General features: G+C 51.9%; 2 protein-coding genes across 3 annotated transcripts; one reads left to right on the forward strand and one right to left on the reverse strand.

The window, feature by feature from the left end:
• The first annotated feature begins 655 nt into the window (after window positions 1–655).
• Window positions 656–6,764, forward strand: GUCA2A (guanylate cyclase activator 2A). 2 transcript variants are annotated; one of them, XM_081492343.1, is made up of 4 exons: window positions 656–3,727; window positions 4,585–4,693; window positions 5,950–6,139; window positions 6,507–6,764. In XM_081492343.1, exons 2-4 carry the CDS (start codon window positions 4,619–4,621, stop codon window positions 6,569–6,571), a joined length of 330 nt encoding a protein of 109 aa, XP_081348469.1. In that variant the 5' UTR covers window positions 656–3,727; window positions 4,585–4,618; the 3' UTR covers window positions 6,572–6,764. The 2 variants fall into 2 exon arrangements, with proteins under 2 accessions (XP_081348469.1, XP_081348470.1); XM_081492344.1 differs by lacking the exon at window positions 656–3,727 and having other exon boundaries at window positions 3,852–4,693.
• A 3,357-nt stretch (window positions 6,765–10,121) lies between these two features.
• On the reverse strand, window positions 10,122–14,232 carry GUCA2B (guanylate cyclase activator 2B). The gene is made up of 3 exons (XM_081492345.1): window positions 13,376–14,232; window positions 12,102–12,288; window positions 10,122–10,394 (listed from the first exon to the last, which is right to left on the reverse strand). Exons 1-3 carry the CDS (start codon window positions 13,838–13,840, stop codon window positions 10,333–10,335), a joined length of 714 nt encoding a protein of 237 aa, XP_081348471.1. The 5' UTR covers window positions 13,841–14,232; the 3' UTR covers window positions 10,122–10,332.
• Between the last annotated feature and the right edge of the window lie 8,140 nt (window positions 14,233–22,372).

The following is a 22,372-nucleotide window of genomic DNA, read 5'->3' on the forward strand; positions in this document are numbered from 1 at the left end:
ACCCTTCATGTATTCTCAGAGCTGTTAGGAGGTTCACTTACATCGGGATGTCTTCCTCAGGCAGTTCTGGGCTCTCAGAAGAATGTCCAGGATGTGTTTGCAAGCGGGATGGGGAGGCTGTGAACTCTGGGACACACCCTCCTCATGGTCACACAGATCAATATGGGAATCTCCAGTCTCCCACCTGGGCTCTGTTCCAGGCCTTCCTTCCTAGAGTCAGCTGAGGCCTCCCGCCCTCAGGGAAGCAGAGCCAGGCCTGGGAGGACTGGGCTTTGGGGCACCCAGCTTTAACAGGCACACTGGAACCATGGTGAGGTCACTCCAACCCAAGAGTTCAACAACCTCTAGGCCAAAAACAGTGGCAGTCGGCAACCTCACAGAGTCCAGAGGGCACCCCAATAGCAGGGGGAATCCCGGCAGCTGCCAGAGTGGGTGAGGGGTGGCTGGGCTGCAGGCCGGGGCCTGGTTTCCACACCCGCAAAGCACGTACCCAGACCAAGTGCTTAAACCTCATTCCCTGTTACTGTTAATGTTGTGGTTAGTCCAAATACCACAGCCTCTCTGGTCTCCAGGCTTCCCTAGTGGCTCAGACGGTAAAGCATCTGCCTGTAATGAAGGAGACCTGGGTTCAATCCCTGGGTCAGGAAGATCCCCTGGAGAAGGAAATGGCAACCCACTCCAGTGCTCTTGCCTAGAAAATTCCATGGATGGAGGAGCCTGGTGGGCTATAGTCCATGGGGTCTCAAAGAGTCAGACACGACTGAGCAACTTCACTGGTTCACTGGTTCTGGTCTCCTGCGGGATCAGGGGTAGCCACTAAGTGCCAAGCCTTGTGTGGGTACTGGGGCCACCGCAGAGCAAGACACAGGCTCTGCTCTCAGGGGTTCGCAAGAGAGCGGGCGGGACAGATTGGTGGGTTTTATCAGGGGAAAGAATAGGAAGCTGGTGGAGCCCAGGGGACAGAAATGGTCTTAATACAGGCTTGCTGGGGCTGGAAGCCAGTGAGGAAAGTTTTCCAGGCAATCCAAAATCCACAATATAATTGTCATTGTTTCCATTTTTCTGATGTAGAAACTGAGGCTCAGAGAGAGTACACAACTATTCACTGATGAGCGGGGACTCTACCCCAGGGCCACCTGGCTCCAAAACTGGAGCTATTCTACCAATATCAGGAATCCCCAACCTCTGGGATCCAATGCCTGATGATCAGAGGTGGAAATGATGTAATAATAATAGAAATAAAGTACACAGTAAATGTAAGCACTTGAATCATCCCCAGACCTTTCCCCCCAGCCCACCCTGGTCCATGGAAAAATTGTCTTTCATGAAACCAGTCCCTGGTGCCAACAAGGTTGGGGCCACTGACCTATAGGGCCCCAGGTCTGGGCTCCTTCTTTCCAGCCCACTCCTAAGGAGACTTGGGATCCTGGGTGAAAGATGAGCAGGGAGCTGACCATGATGAGCTTTGACAGGGAGTCTGGGCTTCCTTCTGAAGGTTTTGGGCAGCCACTGATGGGTTTTCACGTGGGGAGGCAGGTAGAGGTGGTATAGCCTGGAAGGCGATGGAGGTTCAGGAGTTTGTCAGAAGAGGTGGCCTTGGATGTAAGCAGCCCCAAACAATCCAGACCAACCCACTTGCTGCCTGTAAGGAATAATGAGGGGTGTCGGGGTGCTGGGGAACCAAGACCACAGGACTCATGTGTGGGCCTGGGGTGGTTCGGAACCCCAGGCTTCCAAGAGGGCCCCAAGATCCAGCAGCTTCAATGCAGGAGAGGAGGGAGGGGGCCTGGATCCACACCTGGGCCCAGGTTGGGCCAGGGAATTGGCAGGGGGAGAAAGGGAGGGTGTTGGTTTCCATTTCCCAGGGTAGATGTCAGAGGCAAGGTTGGGTAGGGTCAGGCCCAAAGGGCTGAGGCCTGGGAGCCATTTCCTCTTTCTCACAGTGTGGAGCTATGTTACTCCCACACACCTAGACCCCCACCCACTCCACCCCTGGTGTGCACCTGGCTAAGGGGATATGGGAGAAAGAGGTTTCAGGAACCAAAGCCCCCTCCCTTCACCCCTAATCACATGGTGCCTCAGGAGGAAGACTGAAAAACCAAAGAGAACAGAGACAGGGCTCCTTCAGCTTACAGCAGCCTATTCAACCCCATCCTTGATGCTAAACTGAATCCCAGTCCAGCTCCAGATCCAACCCCAGTCACAGACCTGACCCCTACCCACTCCTCCATCTCCAACTGCAGGCTCAACTCCAACCTTAACCAAGCACAGAACCTGAACCTAACCCCAACCAACCTCCATGTCAGGGACAGTTCCCACATCATCCTAGTACCCCCAATTCTAACCCTGACCCTGACCCTTACCCCATGTCCAAGCTCAGCTCTGCCCTGACCCTGACCCAAACTCGAATTTGAGTCCAAACCTGAACCCCTATCACTCTCTGCTACTTCATCTTGCCCTAAGGTAACTCCAGCCCCAGTTGGTAAACTATGAGTGGTCTTAACCCAGCTTCCACACTAGCCCAGCTCAAGTCCACCCAACCCCAATTCCAACAGCACCAGCAACCTCAGCTGCACTCCTCCTGGTCTGTACCTGTGCTCACCTCTATCCCAGTCACAATAAATTCTACCCTGATTCTAGCCTTACCTTAACCCAAACTCCATCCATAACCCTACTGTACCCTGTCCATACCTAATCCTCCACCAGTGTTCACTCCCACCCACCTCTCAGCTGGCAGAGGGCACCACATGGCTGTTCTGGATATGTAGACTTCAGCATATATACACACCCCTCACACACACTAACACACTTCAGTTTACACACACACCTCTGTGTACACACACACACATACACTCTAGAAAAGGAGGGAAGTTTAGTCTGGTTCTGAGGACTAGCCTGAGAGGGCAGGTTAACCAAGTGTTTCTTGCTGCTCCCTGAGGTTGAACCCCTTTGAAGTTCCCTCCAATTTCCCCTTCAGTGTTGACTCTCCCCACCCAGGGATTCCCACCCCCACCTCTTTGTTTGGAGCCTCCCTGGCTTCCAGCCAGATTGGTTTGTGGATTAGAACAAAGCAGCTCCTGGGGCTGCCCTTCCTCTGTGTCCTGGAGGCTCTGCTCAAAAATAATACAATAAATGCGCACGGTGCCGAGGTACAGAGTTCATGGGGGTCAGAGTCTAGAGGGACAAAGACGCACACCCAAGTAACCCAGCTCAACAAGATCCCAGGTAGGGAATGTTGTCCGGCTCTGTGAGAACAAAGAGAGGTTATTTAGCTGAGGATGCAGTGGGGGTTATTGGACCTGGGCCTTAACGTTTAAGTAGGAGTTCACCTAGTGATGAGGAAGGAAAAACCTTCCAAGGCAAATGGAACCACATGTTCAGAGTTGAGCTTGGCAGGAAAGGCCAGGATGGAGGAGATTAGGCTGAGTTAGTTGTGGGAGCGAGAGCAGAAAAAAGAAAGGGATGCAGTGGAGGGAGGGGGAGATGGTGAGAGAAGCAGGGGTCAAGGGAATCAGGAAGGAGGAGAAAAAACACATTTGAGGATGATATGAACCTGCTGGATGGACAGGACAGCAGACCCAGCACAGGATGAGAAGAGACTGTGGCTCAGACCAGGAGGTTGGTCGCCAGAGGGGCCAAAGGGAACCAGAAGCTGCTGTTGCTATTGATCAAAGTAATAATAACTCAGCAGTCTGTACTGTGCACTTTCTGTGTGCCAGGCATTGAGGTAAGCATATTTCTAACCTCATTAATTCTCACTCCCATGAGATATGCATTATCGTGTTGGTCCCCAGAGAGAATACAGGGAGCTCTGAAGTTCAGAGATGGAAACAATTTGCCCAAATTCACATATATCGAAATGGGGCAGTAGATGGGGCTTGAACCCAGGGTTATGGATGACAGAGCTGAGTCCTTTCTCAAAGTCATAGTGGCCAAACCTAGTAGCCGCTTTGGTCATCTTATCTCTCATGACTCGAAGCCCCCTTGAAACCTCCTCCTCCCCCCAGGCTGAATTACTCACATTTCCCCAAGTCTACCAGGCCTATTTTACTTCCCTGCTATCCCACATGTGGCATTCTCTGCAAAAATGGCCTTCTACCCTTGGCCCCTTCTCTAAGAAAAATTTCACCCATTCTCTAAAACCAAGTTCTGGCACAACCTCCTTTGGGAAAACTTCCTGAACTGCCCTGCCCCTGGGCTGGGTGAATGGCCCCTCCATTCCCCATGCCCACCCACTCCCCTAATAACCCTGCACTGCCCCTGCCTGGGCCTCCCTCTTTAAGGGCTGGGCGGAGTCTGCAGCCCCACCCTGGCACATGGCCTGGCCCCGAGCCATCAGTGAGTGTGAGTGGTTGGTGAATGGATGCAGAACCCAGTCCAGTCGTGGGTTAAAGTGGGAGCCCAGGGAGGGGCTGGGACTCTCACGGCTCCCTGGACTGATCCCTTATCTGCCAGGGCGGTCTTGAGCCTTATCTGATTAGGATTGAATTGACCAGCAAGCAGCTAAGATGCTCATCAAGACTCCTGAGTTACTCAGTAACCCTGCCCTCTTTAAAAGTCCCACTGTTTCCCCCTGGCATCCAGAACCAGTCACTCCTCTCTCTTGGGTGCTGCCACCATGAACACCTTCCTGCTGTCTGCCCTGTGCCTCCTTGGAGCCTGGGCCACCCTGACAGGGGGAGTCATTGTGAAGGTAAGTTCTCTGTCCCCACTGTTGCCCAGACTGCTCTCTACCTCCAGGGTGTAGGGCCTGTCCTCTGATAAAGCAACCCCTCTCTGGGGACCGAGGGCAGGGTATGTCTAAGGCTTGGTTCTGCCCCACGGATCTCCTTCTCAGTTCTGCCTCTTATATCTTTCATTTTCAAACTCATAGAAAGATCAGGAAGAGAGAAGAGAAACAGTTAGGGAAAGGCAAGTGAGTAGACAATTTACAGAGTGCTTGCTGTGACCAGGCTCCACTGGTGTCTCACTGGGGCCCCAGGATCACTGTGGGAAGAAGGGATTGCTAGTCCCATTTCTTTTTTTTTTTTAATAAATTTATTTATTTTAGTTGGGGGCTAATTACTTTACAATATTGTAATAGTTTTTGCCATACATTGACATGAATCAGCCATGGGTTTACATGTGTTCCCCTTCCTGGACCCCCCACCCACCTCCCTCCCCATCCCATCCCTCTGGGTCATCCCATTGCCCCGTCCCTGAGCCCTTGTCTCATGCATTCTTAGAGGGGAAATGGAGCGTTTCTAACTTGTCATGGGCACGTGGTTGCGAAGTGAAGGAGCTCAGTTTCGTTCCAGACCTTACTTCTCAGCCAAAGCCCTGACCTGGGTCTCAGAAATCACCTGGACACCCTGAAGGTCCTGACGGGAGGGTGTCCCCACTGGTGTGGATGCCAGCAAAAGGCCAGCCTGGCACTCATTAGGGGGCCTACTATGGCTCCACAGCCAGGCCCCAGGAGGCCTTTTATTGCTTCTCAAACATCAGCCAGGCACCAGGGAGCTGGGGGCCAGGGGATCAGCCCACACTGCTCTCAGGCAGAGGTGAAGACAACCTGGGTGCAGCCACGTGGATTCAGGAAGTCTGGGTCTCCGTCCCAGCTCTGGGTCTCTCCCTACAGATCGGCACCATGGCTCCCACTAGTAGACACCTACTGTGTCCCTGACACTTTGTGTCTGTTTTCTGCATTCCTCATATAATATGCATAAGCTAGGCTCCCGGTGTGTAATGACCTGTTCATGGTTCCAAAGCAAAACCAGGATCCAAGCCTAGTGTCTGGCTGTAAAGCCTGAACTCTGACCACCTCATATTGCCCCGCGGCGGAGCACCTGGCTCCCATATGCCGCAAACACTGCTTGAGCGCCTCTGGGCCGGGAGAGGGATCACTCCTGAGGGAGGCAGTCAGCCAGCAGGCTGCAGCCTGGCCTCACACTCCGGACATGTCTCTCTCAGGATGGAGACTTCTCCTTTTCTTTGGAGTCGGTGAAGAAGCTCAAGGACCTCCAGGAGCTCCAGGAGCCTAGGATCCCTAGAAATTCTGGTGGACCCATAGCTTCCAACCTTTGTAGCTTGCCTAATTTTCCCGAAGAACTCAAGCCTCTTTGCCAGGAGCCCAACGCGCAGGAGATCCTGGACAGGCTGGGTGAGTAACCCTCTCTCTGAAGAGCCGGGGGCCCACGGATTCCCTGATTTGTAGCGCTTGACGGAGATATGTGTTCTGATTGGTGGGATTCCGAGGACAGGCTCTACTCTGATTGGTGGGTTTGTTAAGCCTCCGTTGTGCTTCTGGGTTCTTCTGGTCTCCGCTGTAGCACCTGTCTTGAGTAGACTCTTCCAATTGGCTGGCTTGAGTGGTACTTGTGTCCTGGTTTGTTGTGGAAAGCCCCGCTGGTCAGAAAGGACAGGCCTGGGTTTCTCCTAGGTGGCGGGTGTCCAAACTCTGGCTCAATGAGGGAGGGAGCTTTGGGGAAGGGAAGTTGCTCTCATGGGGCTCCGTCTCTCCCGTCCAGGGGCCATCGCGGCGGATCCAAGCACGTGTGAGATCTGTGCCTACGCGGCCTGTGCTGGATGCTAGAACAGATGGTACTCCCTGCCTCCTGTCCCTCCCTCGCAGGGCGCTCCTCCTCCTCACAGCTCAACCTACCCCGAATGCAGGAGTGAGGAGAGAGCAGCCTGAGGGTTGCCCAGCCCCTGCCCCCACCGGAGCTGCTGATGCTTCCCAAGATCCATGCACACCCGCGGCTAATAAATCAGATTCCAGAGCCGTCTTTGTGTTGCGTTCCTTCCTTCTTGTATCTGTCAGTCCACCTATCACACTTGAGGGATGCCTACCCGGCCCTCACCAGCTCAGGGTGTGCTATGGGCAAGCACCCACTCTTTCTGCTAAGCCAGCACCTCCTCGGGCTGCCCCCTTGCACAGACGCTGAGGGGACTCGAACTCACCATCCATCAATGGGGGGAGGTGGAACCTCCGCTTTTCTTTCACCATCCTCCGGGTCATCAAGGCCACTAAACCACACGAGAGCACCTGAGCTGCTTTGGATGACCAGCACAGGCACCGACGGACTGCAGTCAGCCCCTGGCTGGAGAGTGTTCAAGGGGCCTCATGATCTAGCCCCACACTGACCACTTCAGTTCTGCCTCCTGCCCACCCCACCCCCAGGGCACACACCCCAAGCCATAGTTTTCACCATGTCCTCTGCTCCATTTTCCACACTCCTGGCCACATCACTCCTGCTCAGGGGCCAAGTCCTCACCCCCATGCCTCCTCTCAGAGGGCAGCCTTTTCTCACCCTCCCAGGAGGAGTTCTTCTGCCCCCGCATCCTTGCTGCTCCCTGGGCACTTTGAGTACCCACACTCCCCGCACAGCACTTGCCTCCTTGTGGAATAATGGCTTTGGAGTCTGGGGAAGTCCCTCTGACCCCCAGGGCAGGAGGCCTGCCACAGGGCTGATCCTGTACACACAGGGCAGGGCAAGCAACAGCTACACTGTTTCAGCCCTGTATTCCTGCTCAGGTCTTCCTCTCCTCCTCTGTCAAATTGGGACTGTAATTATATCGGCTTCCCAGGCAGCTCTAGTGGTAAAGAAACCTCCTACCAGTGCAGGAGACATAAGAGACTCAGGTTCCATCCCTGCGTCGGAAAGATCCCCTGGAGAAGGGCATGGCAATCCACTCCAGTATTCTTGTCTGGAGAATCCAATGGACAGAGGAGCCTGGTGGGTTACAGTCCATGGAGTCCCAAAAAGTTGGACATGACTGAAGCGACTTAGCATGCACACACACAGCACACAGCCAGGCAAGGTGAAATAGTGTGTGTAAATGTGTGTGTAATGCAAGTAAAGTTCAGACCATAGGCAAACAGGAGAGAATTCAATAAATGATCAAAACAACAAAACAAAATACAAGGAGCAAAGAAAGGTAGAGGGAATGAGGGAAGAGGAGGCAACCGGGGTCCTTCTTAGGGAAGGAAGAGGAAGTGCCCCAGGGTGATTCTGGCAGGATTCCCTGGGCTTCGGAATTCAGAAGGTGAGGCATCTTCAGGGTGGAGGTCAGGAAGGCTCTGTGAATGGGGAGAGGAGGCAGGGTGTTTGCATTAGCCCTTGGAATTTGCACTGGGATGGATGAAATTTCAAAACCAGAGTGAAGGGAGGGAGGCAGAAGGCATTTCAGAGAATGGATGGGGTTTAATGCAGACACAGTATCAGGAAGGTCCAAAGCACTGGAATGGTTCAGCCTGGATGACATAGAGCCCAGGAGATGCACAGGGCTGGGTTTGAGCCTGACCGTGTCATTGATAGTCTCTGTACCCTTCTCCAAGACTTGGTTTCCTCATCTGAGAATGGAAATGATTACAGATTCCTCCTCCCAAGGCTGCAAGGGCACTTGATGAGAATGGTGGTGGGGCAGAAACATTTAATGCTCCCACTCTGAAGCCAAACTCTGTCAGTTCAGGCATTGCCTGTTACCAGGCAGGTTAGTTAGCCTATTCTTTCCTCAGTTTCCTCATCTGTAAAATGGGAATGACAAGAATCCCTGCTTCATAAGGTTGAGTGAAGATTAAAATGGGGTAATAGAGGAAAGGCTTTTAGAGGTTCCCAGGGTCCAACGTGAGCACTTTGCTGACGTTGTTATTATTATTTCTGTGCGGATGGCTCCACCATGTGCCTCGCATACAGTAGGTGCTCACTCAGTGGCAGTTGCCTTTACTGCCTCCTCCCCAGGCAGGAGGGAGACGAGGCCAGATGGTGCTGGGCTCAGTTTAGACGTGAGAGATGGTACTGGGGAGCCTCAAAAGGGTAAGGGGTATTGTCAGAGCAGTGCTGTGATGTACCTCTGGCATGGTGGCCATAGAGAGCCTGCAGGGTGCAGGGCAGGGAGGAATCTCTAACCTGGCAGGGGTTGTGGGAGTGGGGAGGTAGTGACAACAGAGGAGTGAGAGAAGCCCAGAGCGATGTAGGAGGCCTTGCAAAGGCCCCTGTGAGGGAGCAGAGGAAGGAGCTGGAGTGTGAGGCCTGGGAGGCTGCTGGCCTCAGGAGCAGAACTCAGGAGGGGCAGCTGGTCTGGAGGAATTCACCACGGCCGTGGCCCTGGGATCTGGGTTCAGAGGGCATGGCCCTTTTGCACGGCCCAAGGATTTTCTCCTCTCTGGTTGCCTGGGACAGAAGCTGAGGAGGAAGCCACCCTGGGAAGCCCTTCTCCCAGGAATTCCCAGCCTCAAGAAGCTCTCAGAAGGCCCTTGGAGGAAGGCGGTGGCTGCAGGGCATCATCCCTTGGGTGTCCTCAGCTGTGGCCAGGGCCTGAGGTCACAGGGAGGCAGTTCCATGGCGGTTAAGAGCAGAGACCCTGGCCCAGACATCCTGGGAAGAAGCCTGCTTTGCCACTTTGCTGAGCCTGTGATCCCGGGCTCACTAGCTCTCTCTGTACCTGGGCCCCTCATTCATAAAGTGGACATGGTAATAATGAAGTATCTGCTGCACTGGACTGTTGCAAGGACTCAGTGCGTTAATATCCACAGAGAGTTCAGAGCAGTGTCTAGGGTGTAGCAGATGCTCAGTAGATGCTGGTATCATTAATATTCCTCAGGGCCACCAGGGAAGAGAGCGAAGGAAGGCCTCCCACCTGGAGCTGGCCAGGTGGTCCTGGGGAGCCCAGGAAGGGGGACAAGGGCGCACTAAGGCAGCGGAGGGGGCTTGGGCGGTGGGCAGAATCAGCCCAGAAGGGACACCGAGTGGCTCTTCTCTCCACCTGTCCCACCGAAATCCCACCTTCAGGAGAGAGCCCCCACTCCTCCTCCCGTTCTCTTGCATCCTCCCCTATTCTCATCATCCCCCCAACTCCATCAGGAGCACAGAAGCTCTGGCTCTGCAGCTGGGCCAGGCCCTGAGCTTAGCTTGGGGGTCAGATGGGTCTGGGTGCTCTGTGGCTTCCCAGCTCTGTGATGCCAGGTGACTCATTTCCATTCACAGCCTCACTCTTCCAATATGAAACAGAGCTTAATGAACCAACTCCACAGACAAGGAAACCAGGAAAATGCCTAACTCAGAGGTCCAACCCACCCAGCTTCCCGGGAAGCTCTGCTCAAGCCTCCTGGGGATGAACAAATGGACGCCTGGCTCCGAGTGTAGGTGGAGAATCTTTATTCAGCAGCAGGGCTGCTCCAGGAACCAAACTCTCCTTCAACCGTGGGTCCAATTGCTTTGCACCAGATCCAGCTGTTGGGCCCTGGAGGAAGGGGGATGGAGACCCCCAGAGCCTGGATGGGGGTGGAGGCTCTGAAAGCAGTGGACTGGTGGGGGCAAGGTTCCTGGGTGAGCTCAGGGCACCCGGGCCATCTCAGCTGCAGCCGGTACAGGCAACATTCACACACAGCTCACAGTCATCATTAGCGATGGTCCCTGGGGGGAGGAAAACACTGTCAGCTGAGAACCTGAAACATCCGTGGTCCAGAGAGTCACTGACCAGGCAGCCAGAGAAGGCTTGCCTCTGAGAGGGTTTGAGGGAGGGGCCTGGCATCTTTGCCACAGGTTGAGAGCAAGAAAGTTTAAAAGCAGAGCGAGAGGCTTGGCCTCAAGCCCCATGCCCTGTCCTAGCAGTGCCTGGGCGAGTCACTCAAACCCTGCCTGAGTTTTCCTGCCTACTCAACAGGTTTCAACCTGGCCAAGGGGTTGTGAGGCTAGCAGTCAGGCAAAGGGATTGACCCAGGGCCTGGTACTTAGTAAGTGCTCAGTAAATACTGGCTACTAGAGATTATCATACTAAGTGAAGTAAGTCAGACTTCCCCGGTGGCTTAGTGGTAAAGAATCCCCCTGCCAGTGCAGGAGATAAGCACTCAATCCCTGGGTTGGGAAGATCCCCTGGAGAAGGAAATGGTAACCCAATCCAGTATTCTTGCCTGGGAAACCCCATGGACAGAGGACCCTGGTGGGCTACAGTCCATGGGGTCACAAAGAGTCAGACACGACTAAGGGACTAAACAATGGAACACCAATAGCCATCAGACAAAGACAATTACCACATGATACCACTTCTATGTGGAATCTAATTTTAAAAAATGATGCAAATGAACTTATTCACAAAACAGAAACAGACTTACAGATACCCAAAACAAACTTATAGTTACCAAAGGGGGAATGATGTGGAGAGGGATAAATCAGGAGCCTGGGATGAACATATACACACTAGTATATACGCATGCGTGCTCAGTCGCTTCAGTCGTGTCTGACTCTGTGACCCCATGGACTGTAAACAGGCTCCTCTGTCCATCGGATTCTCCAGGCAAGAATACTAAAGTGGGTTGCCATGTCCTCCTCCAGGGGATCTTCCCCACTCAGGGACTGAACCCTTGTCCCCTGTGTCTCCTGCATTGCAGGTGGATTCTTTGCTGCTGAGCACCATTATATATAAGATAGATAACCAGTACAGCACAAGGAACTGTACCCAATATTCTGTGATAACCTATATGAGAATCTATATGTTATAGATTAAGAGGTTATAGATTAACCTATATAGATATAGGTTATAGATTAAGGTTACAGAGAAAAGAATCCAGAAAAGAAAGAATGAATAGATGTGTATGTATAACTGAATCATTTTGTTGTATACCCAAAGCCAACACAACATTATAAATCAATGATACTCCAATAAAATCAAAATTAAAAAAAAGTGCTAGCCAGTTCCTGCATTGTCCTGATCAGCTGTTTCATCCCTCACATTTCAGCTTAGACATTACCCCCTCATGGAAGCCTTTCTACCCTTACGCCACCCTAGACATGAGCTCTCTCTCTCCTGTGTCCTTGCTGTGCCTCCCTGGTCGCCCCATGTATTGCAGTCATTTTTATGGATGCGTTTCCAGTGGCCCTTCCCCCAACCTGTGAAGTCTTGGAGGCGGGCTGATTATCCCGGCGGGGTTGCTGGGGACTGAAGGGGTTCCTGGCATGCCTAACTTCAGCACTCCAAACCAGGAAGGGCAGGGGCTGAGTTTCTTGAATCTCCCTATTCTCAGCCACCAGGTGCTTAACAGAAACCACACAAAGTAGAGGACCTGGGGTGCAGGGAGGAGCGAACATAGGGTCAGGTGGCTCCGTGGGGGTGGGGGGACTCACTCAAGGCTTGGAAGATGCTAGCTGCATCCTTAGAGGCACAGATGGGCCGGAGGTCCAGCGGCAGGGCCGGGTGGTGGCACACAGAGGGCTGGGAACTCTGGTCTTGCAGGCCGGGGCTGGGCACCCATTGACCCACCAGGTCATTCAGCTTCTTCACCGATTTCAGCTGGACCTGGAAGCCTTGGTACTGGAGGAGGAAGGAGACCTCAGGTATCACAGCCTGAGCAGGGAAGGGGGCAGGGTGCTGCCAGGAGACCAGGGAGCGTCCCTGTTCTCACGGAGTTGAAAAGTCAAGGCGTGGAAGACCACCTGGGAGGTGGGAGGTGGTGCCTGACACTTCACACCCCTCTGTGCCACAGGCTAACTGGGAGATGAGGTTGAGCAAGGCTGTGATCATGGTGGTTCAAGGCATGGGCTTTGGAGCCGGGGGAACTTTGATTCAAATTCCACCGGCTGCCCATCTCTTCCCCACTGTGAACCTCATCTGACAGAGACAGTCAAACTCCACTCCTCCCAGGGGCCTGGTAGCCAGGCCCCCTCCCCCCACCACTGTAACTGTGTGATTGCCCCTGAACCAACATGGCAAAATGATGGCAATGCCTGGTCTAGCTTGCTGGGCTCCAAGGCCAAGGCTGCAGAGGGAAGCTGACACCCCCCACCTCAGGATTCCCTTATTCCTTCCCAAGGATGCCCAGTCGAATGTGCTACCCAGGAACCCAGTGGCAGCTTGCCATAGTGCAGGCAGGCCCTGCCTCCATCGATGGACTCCTTTTAGCCTCACAGCTGCCCTTTGAGGAGACCTGGACTCCCTGCTATCTTCTCTTGGGGCCTTTCTGTATGCTGGGGCCTTTCTCTGCCTAGAGCAGTCCCAATCTCTGTGCCTGGATACCTCCTGCTCATCCTGCAATGTCAGCTCGAGTTAACTCTCCCTTCTCCACCCACACGTGGGAGAATACAGAGAGTTGTGGGAGCATTAAAGAAGTCTCCCTCCCCTTCTGGGCTCTTCAAGGGCAGGCACTATGTCTGATTCCCCATCCGACCTCTGACCGGGATGGGCACTTGAGGAGAGCAATGCAGAATGACCATAGTTTATTGTTATCATTACTGTCATCACTGTCATCGGCATTCCAGCTGCTTCCACCCACCTGCTCTTTTGGCCCCTGTGGTGTGATTGGGTGTTGGGCTGAGCCCTGGGTCCTGGACTGTCCTTAGTGAGTTTCCCCAGCATTCCCTCTCCATCCCAGCCTCTCATCGTGGGGACCTTCAGGACAAACCTGGATGTAGACTGACTGTGTGCCCTGCAGCAGCACGAGGAAGACCAGAGCAACTGCACACAGCAGGTACCCTGACACCGCCCTGCTGGCCATCTTGCTCTCTCTCTGTCCCGCCGCCGTCCACCTGGCTCCCACCTGCTTCCTCATCTGGCAGCTTTTTATAGACTGGTCTCCAGCACCCTGGTCACTCATTAACTGGTCAGCCAGGGCGGGGCTGACAGCTGGCTGGCACCCTGACAAGCCCAGAGCCCATTCCCAGGAAAGGGGTTGGGGGTGATGGGGGTAGGGAGGCCCAGAGAACACAGGAGCATGATGCTGGCTTAAGCACCTGCCTTGTGTGCAAGGCATTGTGCAGGTGGAGTGAGGGAGAGACCGTTTCATAACCAGGGAGAGCAAGGCTCCAGAGCTAGAGTATCTTGTCTCAGGTAACGGAGCCAGTCGATAGTAGAATGGGGACTCGGGCATCTGATCCAGGTGAGCCTAGGGTTTCTCCTCAGGTCAAAAGGTGCAGGCAGACAGGTGGGGAGATATCAGGCTGACCTCAGGGTTCTCCATGTCCCTAGATCCTTGTGTCTCCCACTCTCCTCTCCCAAGTTTTATTGAAGGACCATCCTTGTGATCAGTGCCTGCCCAGCCCCTCATCCTGCCTCTGCCTGCCATCTCCCAAGAGATGGGTACACCCAGGCCTGGTATCGTCCATCTCACCTGTCAATGCCTTTTAGAAGCCAAAAGCCTAACCTGGCATGGAGGAAAGAGCACCTGCCTTGGGAACAGATTGACCAGGGTTCAAATCCTGATCCTGTTGCAGCCGAGTGATCTTGTCAAGTCGCATTGATTCTAACTGAGCTTAGTTTTCTCTTCCATCACATGGGCATTGTGACAGGACCCACCACATGCGGCTGCTATGAGAGTGATGAGGCTGGGTCCTTGTGAGCTCATCCTTGTCTGTGGTAACTCATGCCACTGAAGGTCCCTTGATCTCACAGTTGCCATTTGAGGCAGTGTGTGACCTACCATCTCCGTGATTGAAGGTTGGGTCAAAGTCCGCAAGGGCGTCATCACCACTGCCAGCCGGGACAGCTGTCAACAGTGCCCATCCCATGGCTCTGCCCTGCCAGGCACGGAGCCTGGCATGCAGTAGGTACTCCATGCTTAATATTGAATTGAAGCCTAGATAGCCTATCTGGGTATTCTGGGCCCACTCCCCAACTTGTGGCTAAAATCTGATGTCATTGTGTTTCCTAAGGCTGATCCTTTTTGCAAAAGCTTAATCCCATCTCATGCTTTCGGGGCTGCTCCCCACCGGCTGGCATGCCCATCTCCTTCTTTCTTATCTTGGGATAAAATGGAAAAAGCTTGAGTGAACTTTGGTATTCCCATTGTCTTGCTTTGAATCCAGACTTTGGCCTACTCTTCTGAGTACGAAGAATTTGATAGACTCTTACATGACTTCTTATCTGTAAACTGAAATAACCGTCAGAAACAACAACTCTCTTCTCAAATACGCAGGCGCCATGCTGTTCTATGAGCAGAATCCCCTTCAATCTGTTGCGACAGGTGTCACTGTTGTCTGCCTTTTACAGATGAAGTTCATTTTACAGGCCCAGCGAGTTCAAGCATGTGGTGTGCGCAGCACGTTTTCTCTCTGGAATTCTTGTCTCTGCTCAGCTTATGGGAGAAAAAAGGAACACAGGCCTTGGAGGTAAGGAGATCCATGTTCAAACCCAGACCCCAGCACTTCTGAACTTTGTGACCTTGGGCAGCTTCTCCAAGTCTTCATCAGTAAGTGGAGGAAATAATGGACCACCTCCCAGTGGCTACTGGGAGGAAAACCTGGACAGTCCCATCCCAAAGGAGTCCGTGACTCTCCCTTTCCCCAGAACGTGCATGGCCCTTGGGGACCATATTGTGAGTCGTGGTTTCCCCGCCCGGCTCTCCTTCCCCATGGCGGCCTCCCTGACAGGCCCCACCTTTGAACCTGCAGCTGCGACACTTTCGATCTTCAAATTCCCATTCCCCGCTCTCTCCATCAGGCGAGCTCAGCCTCCCCGGCCTGGCCCCAACAGACAAGGACCAATGCTGTAGTGTTTAGAGGATCCTGTGTCTGTGGCCTCCTTCCCTTCTTTGTCTTCCCGCTCTGCCAGCCAGGGACGTGTCATTCTTTCCCTGGGAACAAGGTGCAACTTCCCCATCTGCCTACTCTGACTCAGATTCATATTTCAACCCCGTTCTTCCTAATCTCTTCACCAATCCATCATGTCACAGACGCAAACCCCTGCCACTGCCCCCAGTCAGCTGGTGCGTGTTGACGTTTCTCAGGGCACTGCCTTCTTGAGGGACATGGGAAGTGACTGTCAGGCCAGCCTGGATGCTGTTCCCTGTGTGGAAGCCTCGAAGATGGAGACAGAGTGGGTGACAGTTTGCCTCTGTGTGTTTTGGTGCTGGCCTCTCTCCACAGTGGATTCCCTGCCCAGTGCCCACTGCCACAGCCCTCCATGCCCCCAGACTGATGGTTTCCCAGCAGCATTTGCCACAGCTGACCACGCCATCTTTCTTGGAATAAAGCATCCTCTTGACTTGGCTTCTAGGACACATGCTCTTCACTTTTTCTACCAATTTCATTGGCCCATCTTCTCAGTTTCCTTGGCTATTTTTTCCTTCTCTTCTTGACCTCTAGAGCTTAGAATCCCCAGGGGCTCCAGAGCTCAGTCCTTGGATTACTGCACTCTGTCTATAACCACCCCCTTGGGGATCTTCTCCAATCTTAAGGACTTTAATGCCATAAGTACCCTAGCCTGACCTCTCCCCTCAGCTCCAGATTCATTCATCTACCTCCTCAGCATCTCTCAGAACAGGTGTGGGTACTATCATTCATCAAGTTGCTCAGGCCAAAAACCTAGGGATCATCCTTGATGCCTGTCTTTGTTTTAATTGCCAAATTCAATTCATTAACCAATCCAGTTTATTCTACCTTTGAAATGTTTCTGGACCCCAACCATGTCTCACCATCTCCATGGCTAATGCCAAAGTCCAAACTATCATCTTTGATCATTGCTCTCATGGATTATTGCAAGCGCTTTGTATTAGGATTCTCCAGAGAAACAGAACCGATTCTGTTAAATATTTGTATATATTCTATTCTCTCTTCTTATCTATCTTCTATCTCTGCTTAGTTGCTCCGTCATGCCTGACTCTCTTGCGACCCCATGGACTGTAGCCTGCCAGGCTCCTCCATGCATTGGATTTTCCAGGCAAGAATAGTGGAGTGGGTTGCCATTTCCTTCTCCATCTTCTATCTCTACCTGTTTAGATTTTATCTACTTTTTAAAATTTTTATTGGAGAATGGTTGATTTGCAATGTTGTGTTAGTTTCAGGTGTACAACAAAATGAGTCAGTTGTACATATACATATATCTACCCTTTTTTAGATTCTTTCCCCATAAAAGTTATTACAGAGAGTTACCTATACTATACGGGCTTCCCTGATGGCTCATCTGGTAAAGACTCCGCCTGCAATGTGGGAGACCTGGGTTTGATCCCTGGGTTGAGAAGATCCCCTGGAGAAGAGAATGGCTACCCACTCCAGTATTCTCGCCTGGAGAATTCCATAGACTGTATAGTCCATGAGGTCGCAAAGAGTCAGACACAACTGAATGACTTTCATGCAGGTTCTTATTAGTTATCTATTTTTTATGTAGTAATGTGTATGTATACGTTGGGATTCCCTGGTGACTCAGCAGTAAAGAACGCGCCTGTCATGTAGGAGACATAAGAGAAGCGGGTTCGATCCCTGGGTTGGGAAGATCCCCTGGAGAAGGAAATGGCAACCCACTCCAGTATTCTTGTCTGAGAAATCCCACAGACAGAAGGGCCTGGCGGGCTACAGTCCATGGGGTTGCAAAGAGTCAGAAACAACTTAGCAACTAAACAGCACAACAATGTGTATATGTCAGTCCCAATTTCCCAATTTATCCCTCCCTCCGTCTTACCCCCCGGTAACCATAAGTTTGTTTTCTACTCCTGCAACTCTTCTGTTTTGTAGGTAAACTGTGTAGATTTGTTTTAAAAGATTGGCTCAATTTGCCAGCTGAGGCTGGCAAATTTGAGATCTGTAGGGCTGATTGGCAGCTGGAAATACAGATGCAGTCATGCGTCTGAATTTTGAAGGTCAAGCCAGCAGGTGGGAAATTCAGGCAGGGTTTCCAGGTTGCAATCTTGAGTCAGGATTCCTTCTTCTTTTCCGGGAAACCTCAGTCTTTCTAAGGCCTTCAGCTGATTGGATGAAGCCCACATACATTATTCACTTGAACTCTACTGACTGTAAACTTTAATCACATCTGACAAAAATATCTTCACAACAACATCTAGACTGATGGTTGACCAGACATCTGGGCACCACAACTGGCCAAGAGCTCTCCAAACAGATCTCGTCCCTGTCTTCAGGCCTCCTTGCAGCAGCCGCAGCGATCCTGTTGAAATCTAAGATCATGTCTCTCCCCTGCTCGTTGAGCCCACTAATGATTTTCCACTTTACTCAGGGCAAAATTCAAAGGCTTCCACTGGCCCTGAAGGTCCCTTTGGCCCCCTTCACATCTCTGAACTCATTGCAGAATTCTGCCCTTCACCCTCTGGGTTCCAGCCACACTAGCTTCCTTGCTGTCACCCAAACATGCCAAAGGTAGCTTACCTTGGAATTCCGCTCTTCACCTACACACTTATATGGCTCACCTGTCACTTCCTCCAAGTCTGCTCAAATGCTACTTCCCCAAAGAGATCCCTCCTGACCATCTTACCTCAGAAATCCTCCCCATCACTCCGGGTCCCCTTACTTTTTTGTAGCACCTATCATATATGAACATTTCATTTCTTGCATTTCTCTTGCCACTAGAAAAGAATTTGTCTGTTTTCCCCAAACAATATCTGGCACATGAAAGTGAAAGTCTCTCAGTCGTGTCCAACTCTTTGCGACCCCATACAGTCCATGGAATTCTCCAGGCCAGAGTACTGGAGTGGGTAGCCGTTGCCTTCTCCAGGGGATCTTCCCAACCCAGGGATCAAACCCAGGTCTCCTGCATTGCAGGCAGATTCTTTACCAGCTGAGCCACAAGGGAAGCCCAAGAATCCTGGAGTGAGTAGCCTATCCCTTCTCCAGCAGATCTTCCAGACCCAGGAATTGAACTGGGGTCTCCTGCATTGCAGGTGGATTCTTTACCAACTGAGCTATCAGGGAAGTCTATAATTGGCACATATCTGGCACATAATTGGTGCTTAATAAATACCTAATGAGTTGAATAAATGAATAGGATTCAAAGATTAACTCCACCAAGCACTAAATGTTTGGCCTTGGAAAATGTCCTACTTCTCTCAGCCTCATTCATTTTGTTAGCATCTTCCTGTCATGTGCAAGGGGCCTGGTGACTGTTCAAACAATGTGAAAACACTGCGAAATAGTGTTCTTAGCTGTGAAATCATTTATCAAGAAACAAAATCCTTTTTGTGTCATATGTGCACTGCAAATTCTAGGGCATACAATAATTAAATCAGCACATAGTTACTGGTGGCCCATTATGTTCCAAGCACTATTCTAGGCACAACGGATACAGTCACCAACAAACCAGACTAAGCCATGGTCCACAGAGCAGGGCCAATTGCTTGGATGAGGGGTCAGAATGGAGATGGGGAGAACAGGCTGGATTCTAGACATTCATTGAAGTCAGAGCCCACAGGATTTCCTGTTTCTTTGAATGTGAATGGTGAATGAAGAGAGGAGTCAAGGGCAGTTCTAAGGCTGAGCCACATCAAATGGAGCTACCACTTACAGAGATGGGAAGGAGGGCTGAGCAGGTCAGATGAGGGTCTGGAGAGTTCAGTTTGAACATGTTAAGTATGAGATGCCTATTTGGCCTCTGAGTAGAGATGTGGGCCACTGACGTACACGCTGTGGTCACCAGGGAGGATCTGATTCTTAGGGTCTTGGAACTGGTCTGAGAGAGGGACTGGAAGGAGAAGAGGCCAGGTCCCAGGGCTGAGCTGTGACAGGGTCCTGCAGCATTTGGAGGTAAAGCAGAGCACGAGGAACCAGCAAAGCAGATGGAGAAGGAGCAGTAGGTGGAGCCCCCCAAAGAGAGTCCAGTCTTCAAAGCCAAACAAAGAAGTGCCTGCTCCTTGGGGTCAGGTGCTGGGTTAGCTCTGGTAAGATGAAGACAAAACTGCCACTGGATTTGACAACATGGACGTGGCTGTTGACCTTGACAGGATCAAGTTCAGGAAAGCAGTGGACGTAAACCTGATTGGAGTGGGATCGAGAGAGGAGAGGAGGACAGGAAGTGGACCCGGTGAGAATGGAGGTCTGGTTCTAGAGCCAGAGTTCTTAACATTGACCTTAAAAAGCGTGAAATGGAAAGATGACAAAGTTAAAGAAAAATCAGTGTATTGGGTCTAGCAGAAGATCCTGTATGGTGAATTGTATAAACCGAGGTGTGGTATTTTTCCAGCAGTTTCCCAAATGAAATGTTGGCCTTTCCCTGAAGAAGTAGGTGACCTAGTGAATGGTTTCATTTTTTGCTCTGGTCAGTGGAAGACTCAGAGTAAGTTTGTACCCCAACATTAGTAATGAATCTCATTCAGCCAGTGGCTTCCCTTTTGATCTGTTTGTCTATTTCCCCAGTCTACCCATATTGTACTGATCTTGCCGCCTCCCCCTGACCCCCCTCCCCTCCCCCAACTCCACACACACAGCGCTTCTAAGTCTGTTTATATTCTCCCCAGCTTCATTGTCTAGATGGACTGGGGGTTGGGTAATGTTTTTTAAAAACGCAAATAAGTGGATCAGGGGTGCCCCCTGGTGACAGTCAAGGAACACTGCAGGCAGAGGAAGCCGACTGTCCTTGATCCTTAGGGCATCACTCTCTCAGCCACCCCTTGAGAGGTAAAGGGTGAGGAGACAGACTCTCTGATTTGAAGAGCAGTGGAAAGCCCCAGTCCGGCTTGACGGGTGTCTTGCAAGCACGATTATGACAGTCCACAGAAGGGGAAGCCTATGAGGTCGCCAGGAAAAAGTCCCTGCTTGCTAGCTGGTGTCTGAGTTCTGTGGTCTCCAGATAGTGGATGCTGAGGTGAACAAGAGGGCTGCATTGGGATGGAGAGGGAGGAGAAAGTTCAGACCACAGGCAGGATCCAGTACTGACAGCAGGGGTTGGGGGCAGCTAAGGGGAAGCCTGGGGCAGCAAGAGAACCGTAGCGAACGGGGGAACCCTGGGCCTCCAGGGTCTGGTGCTGCCTGAGCTGCAGACAGAAGCTGACTCAGTCAGAAGACTTGGGCCTTGCCCTCTTGGGAGGGAATGGTGTGCTTCTGACCTTGGCCTCTGCCGTCATCTCTGCCTTCCTCCCCTTGGGGTCAAAGGTGTGTGTGAGCATGTGTGTGCATGTCTGCCAGCTGTGAACATGTGTATATATGGGTGCTCTTTATATCTATAGGTGAGCATGTGTGTGCACTTGTGGTAGGTGAGTGTGCATGTACATGTGCATGCGTGTGTGAGAGCACATGATCACGAGTAGGCTGTCTGTGTAGGCGTCTGCTTGTTGGTGTGGGCACATGTGCAGATGTAAGCGTGTAGGCATGTGTGTGTGAGCATGCATGTGTGCTTACGTCTGTATGTAAGTGGGGGTGTCCAAGTGTGTGCCAGGTGCTGGAAGCTCCTTTCCAAGCCTCTGTTGTTTGGATGTGCACAGGGTCCGGATAGGGGCCAGGGTCTCATCTGAGGCAGGCCTGGGCCCAAGGGTGGGGGTTCAGGGGTGAAGGGTGGAGGCTGGGGCTGGGGGAGCAGCCTTCACACAGCTGTGTGGAAGCTGGGGGACTAATGGAGGACCCGGGAAGGCGTCCAGCCCAGGGCAGCCGGATCAGACTGCTCTCGCTTCTTCACTTCCCCCAGCTCCCTCCAGCAGAAGCCTGGGTACTGTGGCTTTGAAGTCAGGTAGAGCCAAGGTCACACAGCTGTGGACTCCTGGGCAAATCCTTCATTTCACTGAAGGCTAGTTCTCTCGATAGTGAGATGGAAACGGCACAGCTTGGTGACAGAAGTGGGGTGATAAGGGCAAAGAAAGGCCAGAGAGTGTTCACTGGGGGCTGACGGTGAGCCAGCCCTGATCTAAGGGTTTTACAAGTACAAACATGTGGCTTTCTCACACAACCTTCGGTGGTAGAAAACGCTCCTTTTACAGAGAACACAAAGGCACAGAGAAGCTTATTAACTTTCTTGAGAACCCACAGCTTGTATGTGGCAGAGTTCCTGAGCTGGTGTCACAAGCACTATACTGACCTGTATGAGCGGTGAGTGGATATAAGGCATCCCTCAAAGTGCTGGGCACATCGTAGACCCTCAATAGCTGTCTCCTCATCCCCTCTACTCTCTGTCCCTCCTAAGAGTTCAGGACAACAGTTGAAGGAAAGAGTAAGTCCTCTTCATGAATGCTACCTCACAGATGTTCTGGCAGTGGTGGAATCCTGATGTAGCAAAGAAATGACCCAGATGTTGGTTCATGTAACCCCACCACCAGCAAGGTGATAATAGCAACATATTGTTATATATGCTGATATGTAACAGTTAGATGTAGTCTTTCATTCAACTGACATTTATTGAGCTTCAGTTCTTTGCTGGACATCAGGGCTCAGAAATAAGGGGCTTCCCTGTTGGCTCAGACAGTAAAGAATCTGCCTACAAAGTGGAAGACTTGGGTTTGAACCCTGGGTTGGGAAGATCCCCTTCTGGAGAAGGGGCTGGCTACCTACTCCAGTATTCTAGCCTGGAGAATTCCATGGTCAGAGGAGCATGTCAGGGTACAGTTCACGGGGTTGCAAAGAGTTGGACACGACTAAACGACTAACACTTTCACACTTTCAGGGCTCAGAAATGGATAAGACGGTCCCTGATCTCAAAGGGCTCATCATGGTTGATGAGGACAGGTGAGGTCGATACTGTGTGGCAGACGTAGGGAGTA

This window comes from Giraffa tippelskirchi, chromosome 5 (assembly GCF_054371585.1).
Source record: "Giraffa tippelskirchi isolate mGirTip1 chromosome 5, T2T-mGirTip1v1.2.pri, whole genome shotgun sequence".
Taxonomy (NCBI): Eukaryota; Metazoa; Chordata; class Mammalia; order Artiodactyla; family Giraffidae; genus Giraffa; species Giraffa tippelskirchi.